This window comes from Papaver somniferum, chromosome 9, assembly GCF_003573695.1.
Source record: "Papaver somniferum cultivar HN1 chromosome 9, ASM357369v1, whole genome shotgun sequence".
Lineage (NCBI taxonomy): Eukaryota > Viridiplantae > Streptophyta > Magnoliopsida > Ranunculales > Papaveraceae > Papaver > Papaver somniferum.
This window is the reverse complement of record NC_039366.1, coordinates 100,708,244-100,727,618: the sequence shown is the minus strand read 5'-3', so window position 1 is coordinate 100,727,618 and position 19,375 is coordinate 100,708,244. Positions and strand designations below refer to the sequence as shown.

Here is a 19,375-nt window from a genome sequence, read left to right as displayed (position 1 = left end):
CCGTAGTATTTATTACTAGTTTATTTACTACAGGTATGAAATTGATTCGGTGAAGACTGGAGAGAAAGTAAAAAAATGCAGAAAAGAAATCTCTGGGTCTCTGCCACCAAAATCCTAAGCAGAAAATCACGTCCAAATTCTCGATTTTCAACTAGTTTGGATCCCAAATTACAACCTACTAGTGTTATTTCTTGTTCGTTTCACCATGCTGGAGAATCTAGGGTTTCTAAGAGCTCTTGTGGCAACAGTTTTATAGCGAATTACAGGAAGAATTTCTATTCATTAGATGAAAATTCTGGGAGATGCTGGAATTGTGGAGTTGTTGCTGTGTCTAAACCATTTCTCTCTTGTGACTCTTGTAAAAGCGTTCAACCAGTTCATGCTTCCGTGGATTATTTCCAGATTTTCGGATTGTGAGTATGTTGATTATTTTTTGTTCGGATTGTTGTAGACGGAAACTGTTTGTCAAGATGCCCTAATTGGATTTGTAACATAGCAGGGAGAAAGCGTTTGCGATAGAGGATACCAATCTGGAGAAAACATATAAAAATTGGCAAAAGAAACTTCATCCTGATTTGGTACATATGAAATCCGAGGTTTGTTTCACCATTATCACACAATTTTACTTATTTTTACAGTTTATGATTTATATTGATTCTTGTGTATGTTTTTTTAGAAAGAAAAGGAGTTTGCTGCTGAACAGTCATCTCGGGTAATTGATGCTTATCGTACACTAAGGAAGCCGTTGTCTAGGGCAATCTACCTTGTAAGATTTTTAGTTTATTTGTTTGTTCTCTTGGACATTGTCATTTATAGGACCTTGATTATGCAAAATATGAAGTAGAACTAATAGAAAGTGCTAAGGGCTACGTCTTGCTAATTGTGGTTAAGAGCACGTATTTCAGTATTTGGAATTTGCAATAAAACCCCACTGGAAGCAACAATGTCGCAGATCCTTATGTAATTCGATATTGTTTCTGTTTTTCGTACCATTGGAAGATTTCTTTTCCCTACATCTATAATTATGTATTCTGACATACCTCTTGGTTTCTGAAAGTTGGGCCTTGAAGGTATACATGTGGATGAAGAAAGAACAGTATCGGATCCTGAATTGCTAGCTGAGGTAACTTTTGTGGAGTCTAATTTATTTTCCACGAGGATGGGGGGATAGCATGACTTGTTAATCGTATACTGTTGAACCTAGGGATAACAAGGCTCATTACTATACATATGATTGCACCAACTTACAAATTTTCTGAAGCCTATTTAAGTAACGGATGTTAAGCTATTTGAATCTTTTTTGAACTTCGCTTGAATTTGCTGATCTTGTTACAGATCTTGGATATCAGGGAAGCAGTTGACGAGGCCTCTAATTCACAGTCTTTAAAACAAATCCAGGGTCAGGTAACGTGGGACACTTTGTGTAATTATAAATTGGATAATGACTGCTCTTTACAGCTGAACATAGTCCTCCCAACTTGGACACAAGTCCCAACCTGCGGCATCACTTAGGCTGTTTCTCCGGTAAGACTTGATTAATTGCCTACTTACTGAAAGATGATAGTCCCATGGGAGGGACCTGCTGGGGAATCAGTTTATTCTGGTCCCTTCATCTAGTCACTGCTTCTCTACTTCTGCCCACGTTGATGTCCTTGGTTTGTGAATCTGTGATCACTTGCACCCTACAAGATCTTAGCAGTTTAGCACCCCTGGTCTTTCTCACTTTCTTGACCGATTTAATTTCAGTCAGTAAAATCATCTATTTATTTGTATGTGATTTCATTGTGTAACTCTTTCTGTCTCTAATTCAGGTACAAGAGAAACTAGAAATCTGGTCCAAGTCCTTTGAGAGTGCTTTTAAGAAAAAGAAGTTTGAAGACGCTGTAACCTCAATTCAAAGAATGACTTACTATGATCGAATAAATGACGAAATTGTAAAGAAGCTTTGATCTAGGTAAGCCTTCTGTGAATCTTGATTATCTCAACTAAGTTAACTTGTAGAAGGTAGACCAATTGTTTTAATATTCATTCGTACATGACCTGTTAGATTGTTTCTCATAATTTTATTCGAAGAATTTCCATATTGAGAGAATCCATATTTGCATGTGTGCATTAGAGGGAGCAAAAGAGTTTTATCCGTATATACCTTTGTTCTGTTGGTCCATGTTAGCTTGGATTTTGCCGAATCAGTGTTTAAGAAGTTAAGAACGAATATTAGATGTAAAACTGATTGTAGGTCATAATTTTTCCTGAAAGGAAGACGATGGAAAAAGATTAATAAAATCAGGAGAAGTCATCGAAGGAGTATTCTATTATCAAATGAAGTTATCCAATGAGGACATTGGACTTTCTGGTAATGAAATTCTCAGCCTTTGTGCTGTTTGAATGAAACCATCTCTAGACTGATAGATTTACAACTCAGAATAGGCAATCTAGCAATCAACAATCCAACTTGGAAAACATTTCTGTTCTTTCCTAGAAATATTCAGTCCTAGCCTTCAGATCCTGAACCTTCGCCAGTGCTTTCTCTTCCTCCAGGATGGCATTCGAAGATGGAATTATTTTAGCAACAATAGCCTCACGGTCCACCTTGATGATGTCAAGTCATTGACGAAGCCAGCTCACGTTGAATCTAAGGTTCTCACAGTTTTTTAACATCTCATCCCACTGCTGCACTTCACGGTTCGTGACATTATGCAGAGACGTGTTGTCCATCTCTTCAATCATAGGAAATAAACTTTTTACTAGTCCCGTGGTAGCGATCTAGCCGTATCTCTTCCATATTTTAGTATAAAGGGCCATGTAACATCTGGGTACGACAAAACATTCCACAATTTGGTTTGGGATAAGATGTCAACCGACTGTGAGAGCCTCAAATTTAAGGTGAGCTGGTTTTGTCAACGACTTGACGTAATCAAGGAGAACTGTGTGGCTATTGCTGCTAACATAGTTCCATCTTTGAATGCCATCCTGAAGGAAGAGAAAGTAGTAAGAGTCGAGAAGATGATTCAGGATCTGAAGGCTAGAACTGGAAAATCCCATGAAAGAATGAAAACTCTTTACGAGATGGATATCGGTTGTTGGATGGCCTGTTCTGAGATATGAATCTTGATTCAGATGTTTTTCTCTATTTTTTTTTATTTTTTTAAATAAGTAGGTAGTTTTGATGAACAAATGGTAGTGCTAGCATTGGAATTCATTTTTAGACGTAATACATCCAAGTGAGCTGCTCGAGTCCTGGACTTGACAACCACGTCGTTGACATAATCTTCTACCTGCTTGTGCGTCATGTCATGGAAGATTGCAGTTATAGCGTGTTAATGAGTAGCACCCGCATTTTTTGAACCAAAAGGCATCACATGTAATGAATATTTCCGATTCAAGTTCGTAATGCAGTTCTACTAGCATCATGCTCATACATTTTTATTTGGTTGTAGCTGCTGTAGCCATCCATAAATGAGAACATATCATGGCCATTTGTGGCTTCTACTAATATGTCAGCGATAGGAAGTGGGAAATCATCCTTGGAACAGTACTTTTTCAGATGTCTAAAATCTGCACAACATCTAATTTGGCCATTTTTCTTCTTTATGTAAAACCAACTCATGGCTATGGCTTATCGAGTCAGACCTTCAGACTCAAATATTTCGACTGAGTACCTTTTTCTTCAAACGTCCGACTCAACCATTAGGTAGAAAATATTTTACTGTTTAAAACAAGTCATACTCAACCCACTTAAGTTAGATTCAAACAAGTGAGTCAGATATAGATGCATAAAAGAGACACTGATGGTGTCTAAATCTGACTTGTGTGAATTTCACTTGTTTGGATCTGGCTGATTGAATTTTTTGAATGTCCTTATTCCTTTGTTGGGCCGTGATTTGTAGTTCAAATAAATTCTTACTCTGGTGGAGATATAAATGTCTAACACTCTGACTTGATGTGCAAAGCATTTCATTACTAGAATTCCTAAGCTTGAAACCTGGTGCAGGTTAGCATTATATAACAATAAATCATATTCAGATTCATAGAAACACAGAGACCCCTTAGACCTTAGTCTTTTGTTATTCGGGTGTACGATGAATCATATTCAGATTCATAAAAACACAGAGACCCCTTAGACCTTAGTCTTTTGTTATTCGGGTGTTTGGATCTCTGTCTTCTCTTTATACATGCTTTACAATACTTTTGCTGGTTTTCTTATTAGATAATGTATGATAATCAAATTGACCTGTGTGAATTTTACTTGTTTCAGTCTGCTTGAATTGTTTGAATGTTTTTATTCCTTTGTTGCCTCAGAATCTAAGTGCCAGTAAAATTTGTCATCATGTTTGAGATATGAATTCCTTAAAACTCTGACATTACTGTACAACAAAGTTTATTAAATCTCATGCAATTTAGTATTATATACCCATGAATCATTTTCAGATTCCTAATAACACCAACACCCCTAATTTATTGTTATTTGTTACCCAGGTTTCAATCTCATACTTTTCTTTTGGACACAGTTTGGCTTTATATATAGTACTTTTGTGAGAAGATTTCTAGAATTGGTTGTCTTATTAGGTAACATACCCTCCGTGCTAAAATGAAATAGTGACAGTATCTCTTTTGCAGAACCGGAGGGAGTATATGATACTCGATTGAGTCAATGAAATTTCATATTCAAATAAAATTTCTGTTGTTGAGAAATATTAAGAACGTGATAAATTGTTTATTTATTGGCTGAAAGCAGTTTTTTGCGTGGATATGGTGAGACTGCGATAAGAATAATTAGATGCACTTGAACCTGGTTGAGAATTCTCATGTGAAGACTGGACAGACAAGTTTTCCAATTTATATTTTGGATTCATTCTCAGATGCAACTGGTTAGTCACAACTACCATCTCGCTGGCTTATTCATTTGGAACTTTATTGTGTGTATATTATTTTATATCCCAACTTGTTAGCTGTTTTTTTAAAAGTGGCTTCAAGTGAAAGATTTCCTTCGTATCATCCAAGGTTATATAGAGATGGTTTGTTTTGGTAATGTAGAATAAGAGACTCTAGAATAGGCATGTCCCAAGTAACACGTCTTATGAATATATGATCATCATGTTAAATAACAAAAGCTTCAGTAGTCCTTCCTTTTTAGGAGGTTATCAAGCAGCCGCCGGGCACATAGACGAATATATTATTGTAAACACAGAATGCCCACATTACAGTGGGGTTTGCCTGATGAAGTACCAAAATTGATGTTGACTGAGAATGATCATGTTGACTAGAAGAACATATGCGAGACATGGCATGTTAAAAAATTCATTAAAAAGGCTGTGTATCTAACAAAGGGTCAATTCTAAGGCTTGATTTGATATTTTAGAATTTTTCAGAACAAGTTACTAATCTAGGTATAATTATCTAGCTGATGATGCGTCACCTAAAATTAGCTGTGCTTTCTGAATCAAGTGGGACTCAGAAGAATGTTGGGCTTCCTTTGGATATTCATAAGTCGGGAGCACTGTGGTTTATGAGGTTTTTCATATATTATTCTTGTCATGTGAATCCATGTTCTGTACCTTAATGCAAACGGCAGAATTGGGAAACTAAAATACAGAGTATCTCTTCTCTCCAGATTTCAAGTGGCAATTGCATTGAATGAATTCAAAACATGATTGTAAATGTTGAATTGCACGTGGTTCTTGTCGTCCTGTTCTACCACTATTCCAAATTGGGATGTTTGTTTTGTTTGTAAACTAAACAGACCAAGAAGAAGAGAAAGATTGATGCTTGCTGTAGAGCAAAACCCCACCAAAGTTTGGAATAAAACCGCTGCCCACATGATGTGGCCTGACAAATGCTGGACCTAGTTGATCAATCATTTCTCTTCCACATCAACTGCCACTGTGCTCATGGTCAGACAAATGTTTGAGACTATTAACTATGGCTCCATTAACTATCAATAGTTTTTCTGGAACATGGTGTACTGTTTACATCTCAGAGAGATGAGAAGAGAGAATAGGGGACTTGTTAACATCATCTGCTTCTTGATCTGACAATGGAAGCTTCTAGTAGTGGGTTCCATTTAACCGAAGAGATAACACACCGTGAAATGAACAAATATAGTGACATGGTCGGGTCCCCAAAGAAACTGATGAATTTTCATTTCCCCAACTACTGCCGTTTTGTTCTGGGGAATTATCTGTAATCCCAAAGTTCCAATCTAAACCCCATAGCTATTATGCATTCCACAAAAAATCAAAGTTATAGAAGGTGTTGAATTTTCTGATACTGACTAGTGACTACTACTATGTTTCTGATTGTTGACCCTTTTGATTTGACTCCATGCTGTGAAACTATATCTTCAAATTACACTTATCTTATTTCTCAAATAATGGCATTGAGCATCCGTGCTCCTCTTATAAGACCAGTGATGTGCGTCTGTTCTCGAGGACTGAAGGTAGATTTAAAACCGGCAAGGAGGCACCAAACGATAGATATAATACCACCAGTCTTTCTAGATTGACCTTTTGTCCAGAGACTCAGTGAAAGTTGGAGATATTTACAGCCGTCTAAAACAAAAAAAAATACATGATTGAGATAATTCTTGAACTCAAATCAGTAGGTAAGATAGTCCAGCTCCACAATGATCGTATGCATGTGCATTCCAGGGAGTTCTTTTTTTCCTTTCTTTTTGCTAAAGTACTCCAGGGAGTTCTAAGAACTACTTTATTGACCGCATGATATGTGCTATTATCATGTAAATGCAGTCGATGGCATATCCCACAGTTTAGCTCACCTTGGCGACACCTTCGGACCTACAAAATGGAATATGTGGTATGTTTGGTCCCATTTATGAAATATTCCAATGAAAGAAATAAACCCACCGACAAGTTTACGATTTACCCAATCAGACTGTGGGGATTGCAGTTCTTCTGTTCTTGCAATCTTAGCTCACCGAAAGAGTGGGTCCAAGATCTTACATAATTTAGATGAGATTACATAGAAATGGACATTAGAGTGGTTGTTGATAAGAAAGAAACATGTTTTGAGGGCATACTCAAATGTTTCAGAACATACTGCATACATAATCATTTTCCTATCTAGGATGGGTTTATAAATCTGGTCAGATTGGGTATACCCAGATTAATTGGGGTAATACCTAATGAGATAAAATTTAGGTTATTTTGAAGTAAAACAAGCCACCCCTTAACCATGTATTTTTTAAATGGCTAAATTATCCCTACAATGATTAACACTAATTTAATTGATATGATTAGATTAGTTAAATTAGTTAGTTGATTTATATGAGTAGATTTGAAAATAATTGAGAGTAAGAAAGAGTATGAAGTAGTAGAGGAAGGGGGGAAGTTAGGGTTTTGGAGAAATTTGTGATATGAGTGATTCTAATCCTGATTTTGAAGTGGGGGAGTCTTCTAATTTTCCTTCTACAGATGAGTACTTGTATGATGATCTACAAAATCATGACCAAATGGATTATATGCATGATCCTCACTTTTATTTTCCTCAAACTCAAGATGGATATGGAAGTGGTGAATGCCTTGAGCCAAACGAAGAATCCAATGACCCAGAAGAAGAGAAGGGAGTTGCAAGTAATCAGGTAGACAACTTACGTGGTGGAGATTGTGATTTTTCCATGCAAATGATCTATTTATTTATTTTCACTTTTGCTGCCTAGTATCGGCAAGGTCGACGATTATCGCCCCTGCCGACTAAAAGCGTCGGCAAGTTTTTTATTACCAAATGCCACGACTTTTCATGAGCAGTATTTAGTCGGCAAGGTCGAAAATATGAACCCTGTCGACTATAAGATTTTTGTACCTCAGGAGACATGATTTGAAACATGCTTAAGCCAGCATTGTTGTGGTTACATCGACGTTGTCGACTATAGTTCAGTCTGCACTGTTTTATTCTTCGACATTGCCGGTTGTGCTTTGGTCATTGGTGTTTTATATATCGACCTTGTCGACTATTGTAGTACATATCAACTAAACTTGTGATGTTTTGTAGATTGCATTGGTACCGATGACGGATCAGCCTCAAGCTCACAGTGTTAGGGGTCCTGATATTTCCGCACATTATGCTTGATTTGGAATGGAAGGAAAAAGATGACGCGGTCAAGTGGGATATTGAGAAAGCAAAAGAGAAGATGTGCGTTCTAATGAAAACACCCATCAAAAAGATTCGCGGTTTTGAAATGGTATGCGAGTGTAGTGGATCGCCGGACGCAAGTCACAAGAGAAAGGGTTATGTGTATGATAAGAAGACAACTTGGGTGTACAAGACGAAGTCAAAGAAGTGTGAGTGCCCATTCAAGATTATTTTTTGGTGGAACAAGGACACCGATAACATGTGGAGAATGAATAGAGTTGATGTTGGTTGGCATAACCATAAAGATCCGGAAAGTCTTGTTGGACACTCCCAAGTTGCTTAGTTGAAACAGCACGAGTTCGAACAAGTAAGAACAAGTTGGGGGATTAAACTAAGCAAGCTCCTTAGTAAGTTCAAGAGGGATGACAAGAATAACCTTTCTTCATTGTCTACAATTTATTCGGCCAAGACAACTATCAAAAGAATTGAATGGGATGGAAGAAAGGTAATGGAAGAATCAAAATGGTTGGCACACAAATAAAACTACACCGTGAGACACCATGAGTCACCGGAGGGGAAGGTGAATCGTATTTTTCTTGCGCATCCCGATATGATTCAGTTGGGCCAGTGCTTTTACCAAGTTTTGTTCATGAATTGTACGTATAAGACGAACTAGGTATCACCCCGGCCTACGGCCGGGGCTCAACCTTTTCGATTTTTTTTTTGTTGTTTGGTCGGTTAATCAGTATTTTCCCATAATTTTAGTCATTAACAAAACTGATTAGATTAGAACTGTCAAACATCGAGTTTATAAATTAGTCGAGGCATGTGACCCTAGTGTTTTATTGGTCGGGTCAAATAGGCCCCGGCTGTAGCCCCCTAAGGATGTCCTAGTTTTTTGTTGGTCGGGTCAAATTAGTCGGGACCACTTAAACAGTTCCCACTGTTTTGTTAGTCGGGGCAAATTAGACGGGACTGTGACCACTGAAGAAATTCCCAACGTTTTGTTACTCAGGTCAAATCAGCCGGGGTCATTTAAGCAGTTCCCAGTGTTCTGTTAGTCGGGTCAAATTAGCCGGGCCTACAACCCCGGCCGTGGCCACTAAAGTAGTTCCCAATGTTTTGTTACTCGGTCAAATTGGTCGGGGCCTACAGCCCCAGCCATGGCCTCTTAACCAATTCCCAGTGTTTTGTTAGTCGGGTCAAATTAGCCTGGCCTACAGTCTCGATCGTGGGCACTTAAGCAGTTCCTAATGTTTTGTTACTCGGATCAAATTAGCCCTGGCCACTTAAGCAATTCCCAATGTTTTGTAGTCGGGTCAAATTAGTCGTGGCAGTGACTATTCAAACAGTTCCTAGTGTTTCGTTGGGAGGGTTAAATTAGTATTTGTATTTTGTTACTCGAGTTAAATTGACGTAGGTATAAACGGAGAGCGGGATAGAAATTGGCCACAAATTTAGTCGTAGGTCCACAGCACAAAGATACTTTCCAACCTCCAAACAGAGCCAACGTACCTTACCTATGAATTATTTGGACACAAAGTTAAACACTATCCGTAGTAGCAGTTGTGCACCTACAGTTATTTTCGGTTTTGTTTGTGTGGACCCTATACCCCAATTACTTTCGGGCGAGCGTAGGTTATAGTAATACTTGGCCACTATAATCGACCAGACCCAAGATTATGCCGTGTTTAGGTTAAGATTAGTTGGGTTAATATGTGTGCAGTTCAATATTATTAGTTAATTTAGAACTGTATTTGGTTTTGGAAAGTGATGTGTTTCCTAAAACAGGAATGATCGAAGTGGTCTGTACGCATCTTATTATGGTAGAGAAGCAAAACCAGGAAACCAAACGGATGTGGGTTGGCCAAAGATACTTTTATGAACCGACGGACGTAAGCATCTCTCAAAATTATATGTCAAAGATGGACGGATGGATGGACGGAAATGTCGCCGACTATCTATCTCAGTCGTCGGATGGCCGAAATCAATGGTTGTCCATTACCCAAGACATACAACACTTCTTTTTATAATATAGACAGGTACAACATGCCTTTGTTGAACATTGTAGGACAAACCTCGGATAAGCAATCGCTCACAGTGGCATGGTGTTTTGTGGATCATGAGAAGGATGATAGTTATATTTGGGCATTGGAAACTTTGAAGCTTCTCTACCACAAAGACGAGACTCCCGGGGTTGTAGTGACCGACAATGATCAAGCAATAATGAACGCCGTGAGGATAGTTTTTCCCAAGGCATAAAATTTGCTTTGCACTTGGCATATACAATGCAATATTAGAAAGAATTGTAGGAATCATATCCAAAAGCTAAAATCAAAGAAAGGTACTAAACGTGAAAAGGAGGAAGATGAACGTTGTTAGAGCATGGCTCGGTTGAACCCACCAAGCGTTGGTATGTCAAGTTTGGTTGTCATATTTTAGTGAATCAAAACTCATGTTAAGAGTCGCTTGATTATGTACTAGAGTTAAACTTCGTGTAGGTTAGATTGAAAGCATTAGGATATGAGACATTACAAGTATTGCGAAGACTTGAAGATGTGAAGAATCAAGGAGCTACAACGACAACAATCATCCTTCCACTTGAGGTTAGTGATATTTGACTTGAACTGTTTCATTCCCTAACGTATCTTTCAAGTCGTGCATATTGAAAACATAACTGTGAAGCATATTTGAACTCTAGATAGACATAGTATTAAGGGATACAATACGAGGTTTATTGCTTAACCATTAAACTTTGTAGATAAGACATCGTCATAATCATTTGAATGCTATTGTGATTATGTATGGGTATGAGGTGAGGATTTCATCCTAGGGAACAATGTTTACATGTGTTCTAAGGAAGTAAGTTCATAAACTTGTTTTGTGAACTGAAAAGGAAATTGCCAGGTGTTATTGGTTTTGTTATTCATTGCATATCTTATGAACAACCAATATGTGTGATAAAGTAGAACCACTTACAACTTGTTGTGTTTTTGGTAGAACTATTCACAAAGGCCTCACTTTTGTATTGGTATAACTTTTATTAGTAAAACCAATCTTAAGTAATCACCTTGGTATGATCGGATTATGTCTTCCTTGGGGAAAGGGAACCGATCCTTGTAAGGGAAAGGGAACCGATCCTTGTAAGGAAAAAGGGAACCGATACTAGTATGGGAAAGGGGGAACCGATCCTTGTAAGGGGTGCAGTACATCAAGGGGAACCGATCCTTGTATGGGGTGCAGGAAGGTTTACAGCGGAAAGGGGAATCGATCCTGTGAACATGTGCAACACATATAAGTTAGATACCATATATATGTGGGAAATCGATCCTAGGACCTAGTCAACCTAATCTTTTGGGAAGCTAGTGTGACTATGCGTAGTACTCACATGGAGGTAGAACCGAAACTTGTTTTGGTAGAACCGTAAACCCATGATTGTGATTGAATGTTGGTTTGATCAATCGTATAGTTCTTGAAAGTCATATGAACCAATTATAAATTTTTGTGGAAGTGTGGCAAATCGGTTTCAAGTTTGTAATTTTGGAAGAGAACTTACAAAGTAAAGATGTCGACAAACTTTGAACACGTGCTGAGAATGTTTATTTCTATAATTGTTCAAAGATATTCCTTAACGGCTAAGGGAAGAGAATCCCAGGATCGAAACACAAATAAGTTAAGAATCTTTTAATTAAGGTTATTAATTTCATATGTATGGAAATTACAGAATTGGTAATGTGCATTTACTAATTATATTTTCCAAGAGATTTCGATTGTTATTTTTGGACAGAGCATTTCCAGGAATTATGAAAACCGAATCTGTACATTTATGAATATCTTGAGAATATTTTCGGTTTTGGAAATTCCTTGGTGTCCAAATTTCCTTGTCTATAAATACACGAAGTTTGCCTTTCTAGCAAACTAATCCTTCGTAACAACAGACTTCCTCTTTTGTCTTTGTAACTGGTGTGGACGCCTATCGGAAAGGAGAGTAATCTAATTAGGTGAAATCTCTTACGGTCGCTCGTTTTAAAGTCTTCTTTGGGATTGAGAAGCTCTAGCGCGACCCGTTGGGTGGGAAACAAGATAATTGTGGTTTATCTTTGTTTTCGATTGATTTGATTGACTAACGGTGGTTGAAATATGATTGCACCTAGTTTGTTTAATCTTGAGAATCTTCTCTTCTGATATAAGATTCACTCAAACTAGTTCAGAGTTTCGACAAGAATCTTTAGACTGTTGTTAGTTCTAAAGACGATCTTGTGATAATCCTTTTTTAACAGACTCCATTCTGTGCGTGATTGATCACAAGAGATTCAAGTGATTGTGTGCAGGTTTTTATTGAAGATTTTAAGAAGATTTGAATACAAAGAAGATATTGAAGATCTGACTTGGGTTTTATAATCTTTGGTGTGCACAATACTTGTTTCGATAAAAGAGGATCCAATTAATAATCGGTTTATCCTTGTGATAGATTGGATTGATTAATTGAGTAGATCGACATCAACACGGTTCTTCGGATTAAAGGTGTTGTTGGCTTAATCTTAAACGATTACCTTAGGGTCATTAAACATAAGATAGATCTAAAACCGACGAAGGAGTTTATATTAAGATAAACGGAAGATCCTTTGTCCGACTCATATCACTTGGTTGAATAGAGTTGATACCAAACAGATTTCTTGTTCCTTTACTGTTTAGAATACGAACCAAAGGGATTATTCCAAGTACGTGACTTATTCATAGGTCGGAGGCGTGGGGAATACAGACGGAACTAAGTGAACTATAGGGTTAGTTACTTGGTCTCAACTATACGAAGTTAGATGTAATTTTGTGTAGCGGCTTAATCCTGAGAGTATTCAATTCTATACTAGGTCCCGGGGTTTTTCTGCATTTGCGGTTTCCTCGTTAACAAAATCTTGTTGTGTCATTTACTTTTATTTTCCGCATTATAATTGTTTTATTATAATTAAAGTAAATTACACAAACGTTAATTCCTATTTACTTGATAAGGAATTCTATTGAGTTTGGTTAAGTCCGAACCTTTGTATCAAGTAAACATACTTCGTTGTTGTATTGTCTCGATCTCGTATCCATAGACGATCACACGAAGTGTGAAACGATTAGTTGTATTGTCTCGACTCAGTCCACAGACAATCACTTTCGGAGAAAGGACTTATAGGTAGGAAAAGTTTTAGCTTGAGGTATATTTGGGCACCCTCGCCTTTTCAATTGGTATCAGAGCAGGAAAACACGAAATGATCTAACAATCTGTGTTTGATGCGATCCAACCTATAAGATATGGGACAAAGCAAAGCTAAGCTAAAGCGAAGACTTAAGAAAAGCTCATTTAACGTATCGCAAGACGTTGAAAGTTTTGACTTTAAGAAATGCTTAAAAGGAGTTTCTTCATCAAGTTCTACTTACTCTTCTGAGAATAAGTCTGAATGTTCTCTAGACGAGACTAAGTTAAGCCCTGTATTCGAAATCAATGATTCAGACTTTGAAAAATATCTTTTTGATAACAAGATATCTTTGAGTTCTATATTGGAGATTTCTGATGAAAGATCAAGTATAAAAACATCTGAACTAAAGGAATTGAGCAAACAATTTGTTATTTGTTCTAATGATCTTCTTTCAACACTTGAAAGAGAACGAGAGTTAACTTTAAAGTTTGAAAATCTCAATGAAGAGCATAACTTGCTCAAAGAAGAATACTCACAAGAAATGCTTATTTACAAGAAGGTATTTGGGAAAAATCAGGATGTTTTTAAAGCAGTTAAAATTGAAAGTGAAAGGGTGAATCAAAATCATAAGAAGTTTAGGGAGGATACTTCTCAACAAATACAGGGTCTTGAAGAAAAACTTGTTGAATCTGATGCAAGGATTAACTCTCAACAAAAGAGTTTCGAAGAGAAAGAAGGTGTATATCTCTCACGAGAAAATTGCCTTGAGGCTGATCTAGCTAGTACTCTTGATAAAGTCAAGATGTTGGAAGAAGAAAATTTGGACCTTAAAAAGTTCAATGCTAGCTCAAACAATTTAACCTCAATGTTAGAAGCAAGTAGAAATCATCGTGGTACACGAGGATTGGGCTATAAGAGAATAGATGCTTCAAATATTAGCAAAGAGGTAAAAAAATTTAAAGCTACAAATTATTCTCAATAAGAGGCTTCCACTGATGACAAAGATACTCATATTTCTTGTAAAGAAGAGAAGTCTGTCAAGAAGGCAACAACGTTGAAAAAGGATAAGAAGAAGAAGAAGAAGAAGAAAACTCGTCAAGCTCCAATGCAAGAGGATCCACAAAAAGGTAACACTAAAACTCATACTTCGTATATTTATACTAAGCATTGTTATTATTGTGGTAATAAAGGACACTTGCAATGGGGATGCAAAGTTCGTAAGATGCAAGATGCATTTTCTTGTGTATCAAATGAATTGGCTAAGTTTTCTCCTCATAAGAACTCATATAAGTATTGTCCTAAGTTTAGGCAAAAGAATTATTATAATGATAGTTCGAATTTTGCATATTACTCGACAAGGTCATCTCATAAAAGACCCGAATATACAAAGAGATATAACTTTGTAAATGCAAAGACAAGATCTGATGTTCCAAATTGGAGAAAGGGTGTATCGCATGATATTAAAAAGGACAATCATCCTAATGGTATAAAGGAGAAAGCTTCTCCTGCGAAACCCAATTCTAAATGGGTCTCGAAGTCCTCTATTGCCAGGAAGGGACCAAAAGTTAGTCACAAGAATGACTCTCGGTTGTTAATTGTTGGTGACAATAATTAGAAGAGTCTTCCTGAAAGGCTAAAGAAAAACATTATGTCTGAAATCTCTTGTACTAGTAAAGGTTGTGATAATGACACTCTACATCACAAGTCAAAGAAGAAAAACAAGAGATGGAACAAGAGAAAACAAACCAAGCAAGGGGTCAAGAATGATGATTCCGTCTTAGTCACTCGTGACGAACAAGACAAGGATCAACTCAACACAACCTAGTTGTGTTAGAATGTGCATGCTCACCATTAGTGCTCAATATTTTTAAAAGGTTAGGAAGCACATGAAAAACTGAGCACATGATCTCTCTGTTATTATATGACTAATTAACATCTTTAGGAGATTTCTTTTCTTCTATACTCGTACTCTCTCTATCTCTATTTGAGGTTTTGATAGAATCAGTAATTGTGAGTTTATGATGTTGATATCTACTGATCATATATGTGTATCTCTTGTTTTTACTGTTCAAACGGGCTAAAAATCACTGAATTCGGACATCGTATGCAAAAGTTATATCGAAAACAGTTTAATATTGTGATCTGTCACAAGTAACACATGGGAAGCGATCCTAGTACCCCCTAGGGAACCGATCCTAGTACCATGTCATGGTAAGGGAACCAATCCTAGTGAGAGGTCCCCTTACGAAGAAGTGTAAAAACTGTTTTGCACATAATTTCTTCGTCCGAACTCGGAAAGACCTCATTCTTTTTGCGTTGTTTTGATAATTCAATTTCCTACAAGATTGAGGTAATTGCAATACTTGTTTTATCTTGAATATTTATGGTGTATTGCAAATTGGTTTATGGGATGTTTGATTTCGGTTTTACTACCTTAATATTCGATCTCATATATTGTGAACCCTCATGGTTTGGGTGACTTTTTGATTTAGCGGGATTAAGTTATAGCCCTAGTAGGTAAGCTTTATCAAAGGATTATGAGGGGTTCTAATAGAAACAATATGTGAAAAGTCACAATATGTTGAATCGGTTTTGGTTTAGCATAAAAGCATATGTGTTTCGAAGGTTTTCAACTTTTGCTTGCAATTGTTAAAACCGGTTTTCAACCTTTCTCTGGTAAAGGTTGAGGTATGTTGTTATTCTTTTGTTCACGCATAAGGATGACAACGTGGTGATATTTCGATATCAATTCTCCCTGGACGAAGATGCAATCATATTGGAGAAGTGGATGCGAAATTTGAGGTAACAATCTTGTTATTTAATTGTTTTCCTGTTTAAGAAAAGCCTGAGTTTATATTATATATATTGTTGCTTTTGCTTAACGAAATTTAGGTTCAATTGATATTTATTCCATGATGTGTGTGTGGATGTGTGTTTCAATTGGTTCCTGTTAAGAAAAACTATTGTTATCTTGCTTTATTGTGTGATATCAATCGTTTAGGCTTACAAAATTTCGGTAAAATTGATGTGTGTGTGATTCAATTGGTTCCGGTTAAAAAAAACTATTGTTATCTTGCTTTTGTATGGTATCAATCGTTTAGGCTTACAAAATTACGGTGCAATTGCGGTGCTTATAATGTTTATTATTGTTTCAATTGCTTCCGGTTGAGGTGAATAATTATGCAAGTTGATTTATTTTGGTTTGTATGAATTATTTATGGCTTAACGAAATAATATGTGTACGGGATGAGTTGTTTAGTCCAATTCGATTCCGGATAAGAAACTAAGTTAATTCTGATCTTAGTTTGTCTTATCAAAGTGAGGTTTCGGTTATTCAAGTCTAATCGAATGCCTAAACAAAGAAATGCTAGTTAACTAACCTAGTATTTGGTTTGTTTAAAATTGAAAGGTCTAAGTTTATGGATAATTATAACCTGATGAGAAAAATGGAGTTTATTCTTTATTTTGGTCTTATCGAATTAAACGGTTGTTTTTGAACAATCGGTTTAGCAAAGGAACTAATGTGATTAGTCGTTTTTGGTTTGCTAAACTAAATGGGAAAAATTGTTTCGGGCAATTGTTTCCTTGGTAACATATCAAAATAAGACTACTTGTAGTTTCGGTTTTGATATTGGTTATCAGAACATGATGTGTGGAACCCTCGTGCCTAACTCTACAGGTTTGCAAGTCTATTATGAGATTTGTAAGATTCTTTTCGTGTTGTCCTTTATTTTTCGTTTCTTTGTCATTTCTGTGACAAAAAGGGGGAGAAATATATGGAGTAAACAAGTGATACTGGCATTGATTTTATACTAATTGGTATCACTAAGGAAAAGAACATTGGTACTTGAATGTTTTATCTAACTAAGAGTCAAAGCACAGACTAAGAGGGAGTAACATGTCATATAGATTGGTATAACAAAGACGTGCGGATTGAATATCTACCTATCTTCCTTAGGGGGGGTATTTTCTTTGTTATTATAATGTCAACAGCGACATTTTCAAGGATTGAATGTAAGCAGTTTCACTGTGCTGTTGAATCGGGAATCAAGCAGATTGTAATGAATTATTATAATTTGTTTATCCATATGATGTAAGAGTTTTGTCACTAAAATTGACAAAGGGGGAGATTGTTAGAGCATGGCTCGGTTGCACCCACCAAGCTTTGGTATGTCAAGTTTGGTTGTCATATTTTAGGGAATCAAAACTCATGTTAAGAGTCGCTTGATTATGTACTAGAGTTAAACTTCGTGTAGGTTAGATTGAAAGCATTAGGATATGAGACATTACAAGTATTGCGAAGACTTGAAGATGTGAAGAATCAAGGAGCTACAACGACAACAATCATCCTTCCACTTGAGGTTAGTGATATTTGACTTGAACTGTTTCATTCCCTAACGTATCTTTCAAGTCGTGCATATTGAAAACATAACTGTGAAGCATATTTGTACTCTAGATAGACATAGTATTAAGGGATACAATACGAGGTTTATTGCTTAACCATTAAACTTTGTAGATAAGACATCGTCATAATCATTTGAATGCTATTGTGATTATGTATGGGTATGAGGTGAGGATTTCATCCTAGGGAACAATGTTTACATGTGTTCTAAGGAAGTAAGTTCATAAACTTGTTTTGTGAACTGAAAAGGAAATTGCCAGGTGTTATTGGTTTTGTTATTCATTGCATATCTTATGAACAACCAATATGTGTGATAAAGTAGAACCACTTACAACTTGTTGTGTTTTTGGTAGAACTATTCACAAAGGCCTGACTTTTGTATTGGTATAACTTTTATTAGTAAAACCAATCTTAAGTAATCACCTCGGTATGATCGGATTATGTCTGCCTCGGGGAAAGGGAACTAATACTTGTAAGGAAAAGGGAACCGATCCTTGTAAGGGAAAGGGGAATCGATCCTAGTATGGGAAAGGGGGAACCGATCCTTGTAAGGGGTGTAGTACATCAAGGGGAACCGATCCTTGTATGGGGTGCAACAAGGTTTACAACAGAAAGGGGAACCGATCCTGTGAACATGTGCAACACATATAAGTTAGATACCATATATATGTGGGAAACCGATTCTAGTACCTAGTCAACCTAATCTTTTGGGAAGCTAGTGTGACTATGCGTAGTACTCACATGAAGGTAGAACCGAAACTTGTTTTGGTAGAACCGTAAACCCATGATTGTGATTTGAATGTTGGTTTGATCAATCACATAGTTCTTGAAAGTCAGATGAACCAATTCTAAACTTGTTTGGAAGTGTGGAAAATCGGTTTCAAGGTTGTAAGTGTGGAAGAGAACTTACAAGGTAAAGATGTCGACAAACTTTGAACACGTGCTGAGAATGTTTATTTCTATAATTGTTCAAAGATATTCCTTAACGGATAAGGGAAGAGAATCCCAGGATTGAAACACAAATAAGTTAAGAATCTTTTAATTAAGGTTATTGATTTCATTTGTATGGAAATTACAGAATTGATAATGTGCATTTACTAATTATATTTTCCAAGAGATTTCGATTGTTATTTTTGGACAGAGCATTTCCAGGAATTATGAAAACCAAATCTGTACATTTATGAATATCTTGAGAATATTTTCGTTTTTGGAAATTCCTTGGTGTCCAAACTTCCTTGTCTATAAATACACGAAGTTTGCCTTTCTAGCAAACTAATCCTTCGTAACAACAGACTTCCTCTTTTGTCTTTGTTACTAGTGTAGCCGCCTATCAGAGAGGAGAGTAATCTAATAAGGTGAAATCTCTTACGGACGCTCGTTTTAAAGTCTTCTTTGGGATTGAGAACCTCTAGCGCGACCCGTTGGTGGGAAACTAGATAATTGCGGTTTATCATTGTTTTCGATTGATTTGATTGACTAACGGTGGTTGAAATCTGATTGCACCTAGTTTGTTTATTCTTGAGAATCTTCTCTTCTGATATAAGATTCACTCAAACTAGTTCAGAGTTTCGACAAGAATCTTTAGACTATTGTTAGTTCTAAAGACGATCTTGTGATAATCCATTATAACGGACTCCGTTCTGTGCGTGATTGATCACAAGAGATTTAAGTGATTGTGTGCAGGTTTTTATTGAAGATTTAAGAA

At 36.6% G+C, this 19,375-nt stretch overlaps 1 protein-coding gene across 7 annotated transcripts; it reads left to right on the top strand.

The window, feature by feature from the left end:
* The first annotated feature begins 32 nt into the window (after nt 1-32).
* Nucleotides 33-6,170, top strand: LOC113308458 (iron-sulfur cluster co-chaperone protein HscB, mitochondrial-like). Of its 7 annotated transcripts, none has more exons than XR_003339804.1 (9): nt 33-413; nt 497-596; nt 677-766; nt 1,058-1,123; nt 1,336-1,404; nt 1,812-1,954; nt 2,261-2,353; nt 4,477-4,566; nt 4,736-5,027. XR_003339804.1 is itself a non-coding variant. In XM_026556917.1 (7 exons), exons 1-6 carry the CDS (start codon nt 76-78, stop codon nt 1,947-1,949), a joined length of 801 nt encoding a protein of 266 aa, XP_026412702.1. In that variant the 5' UTR covers nt 33-75; the 3' UTR covers nt 1,950-1,954; nt 4,736-5,027. The 7 variants fall into 7 exon arrangements, 2 of the variants coding, with proteins under 2 accessions (XP_026412702.1, XP_026412704.1); XR_003339805.1 differs by having other exon boundaries at nt 2,257-2,353; XR_003339802.1 differs by lacking the exons at nt 2,261-2,353; nt 4,477-4,566 and adding an exon at nt 5,612-6,170 and having other exon boundaries at nt 4,736-4,868.
* Nucleotides 6,171-19,375: the final 13,205 nt, after the last annotated feature.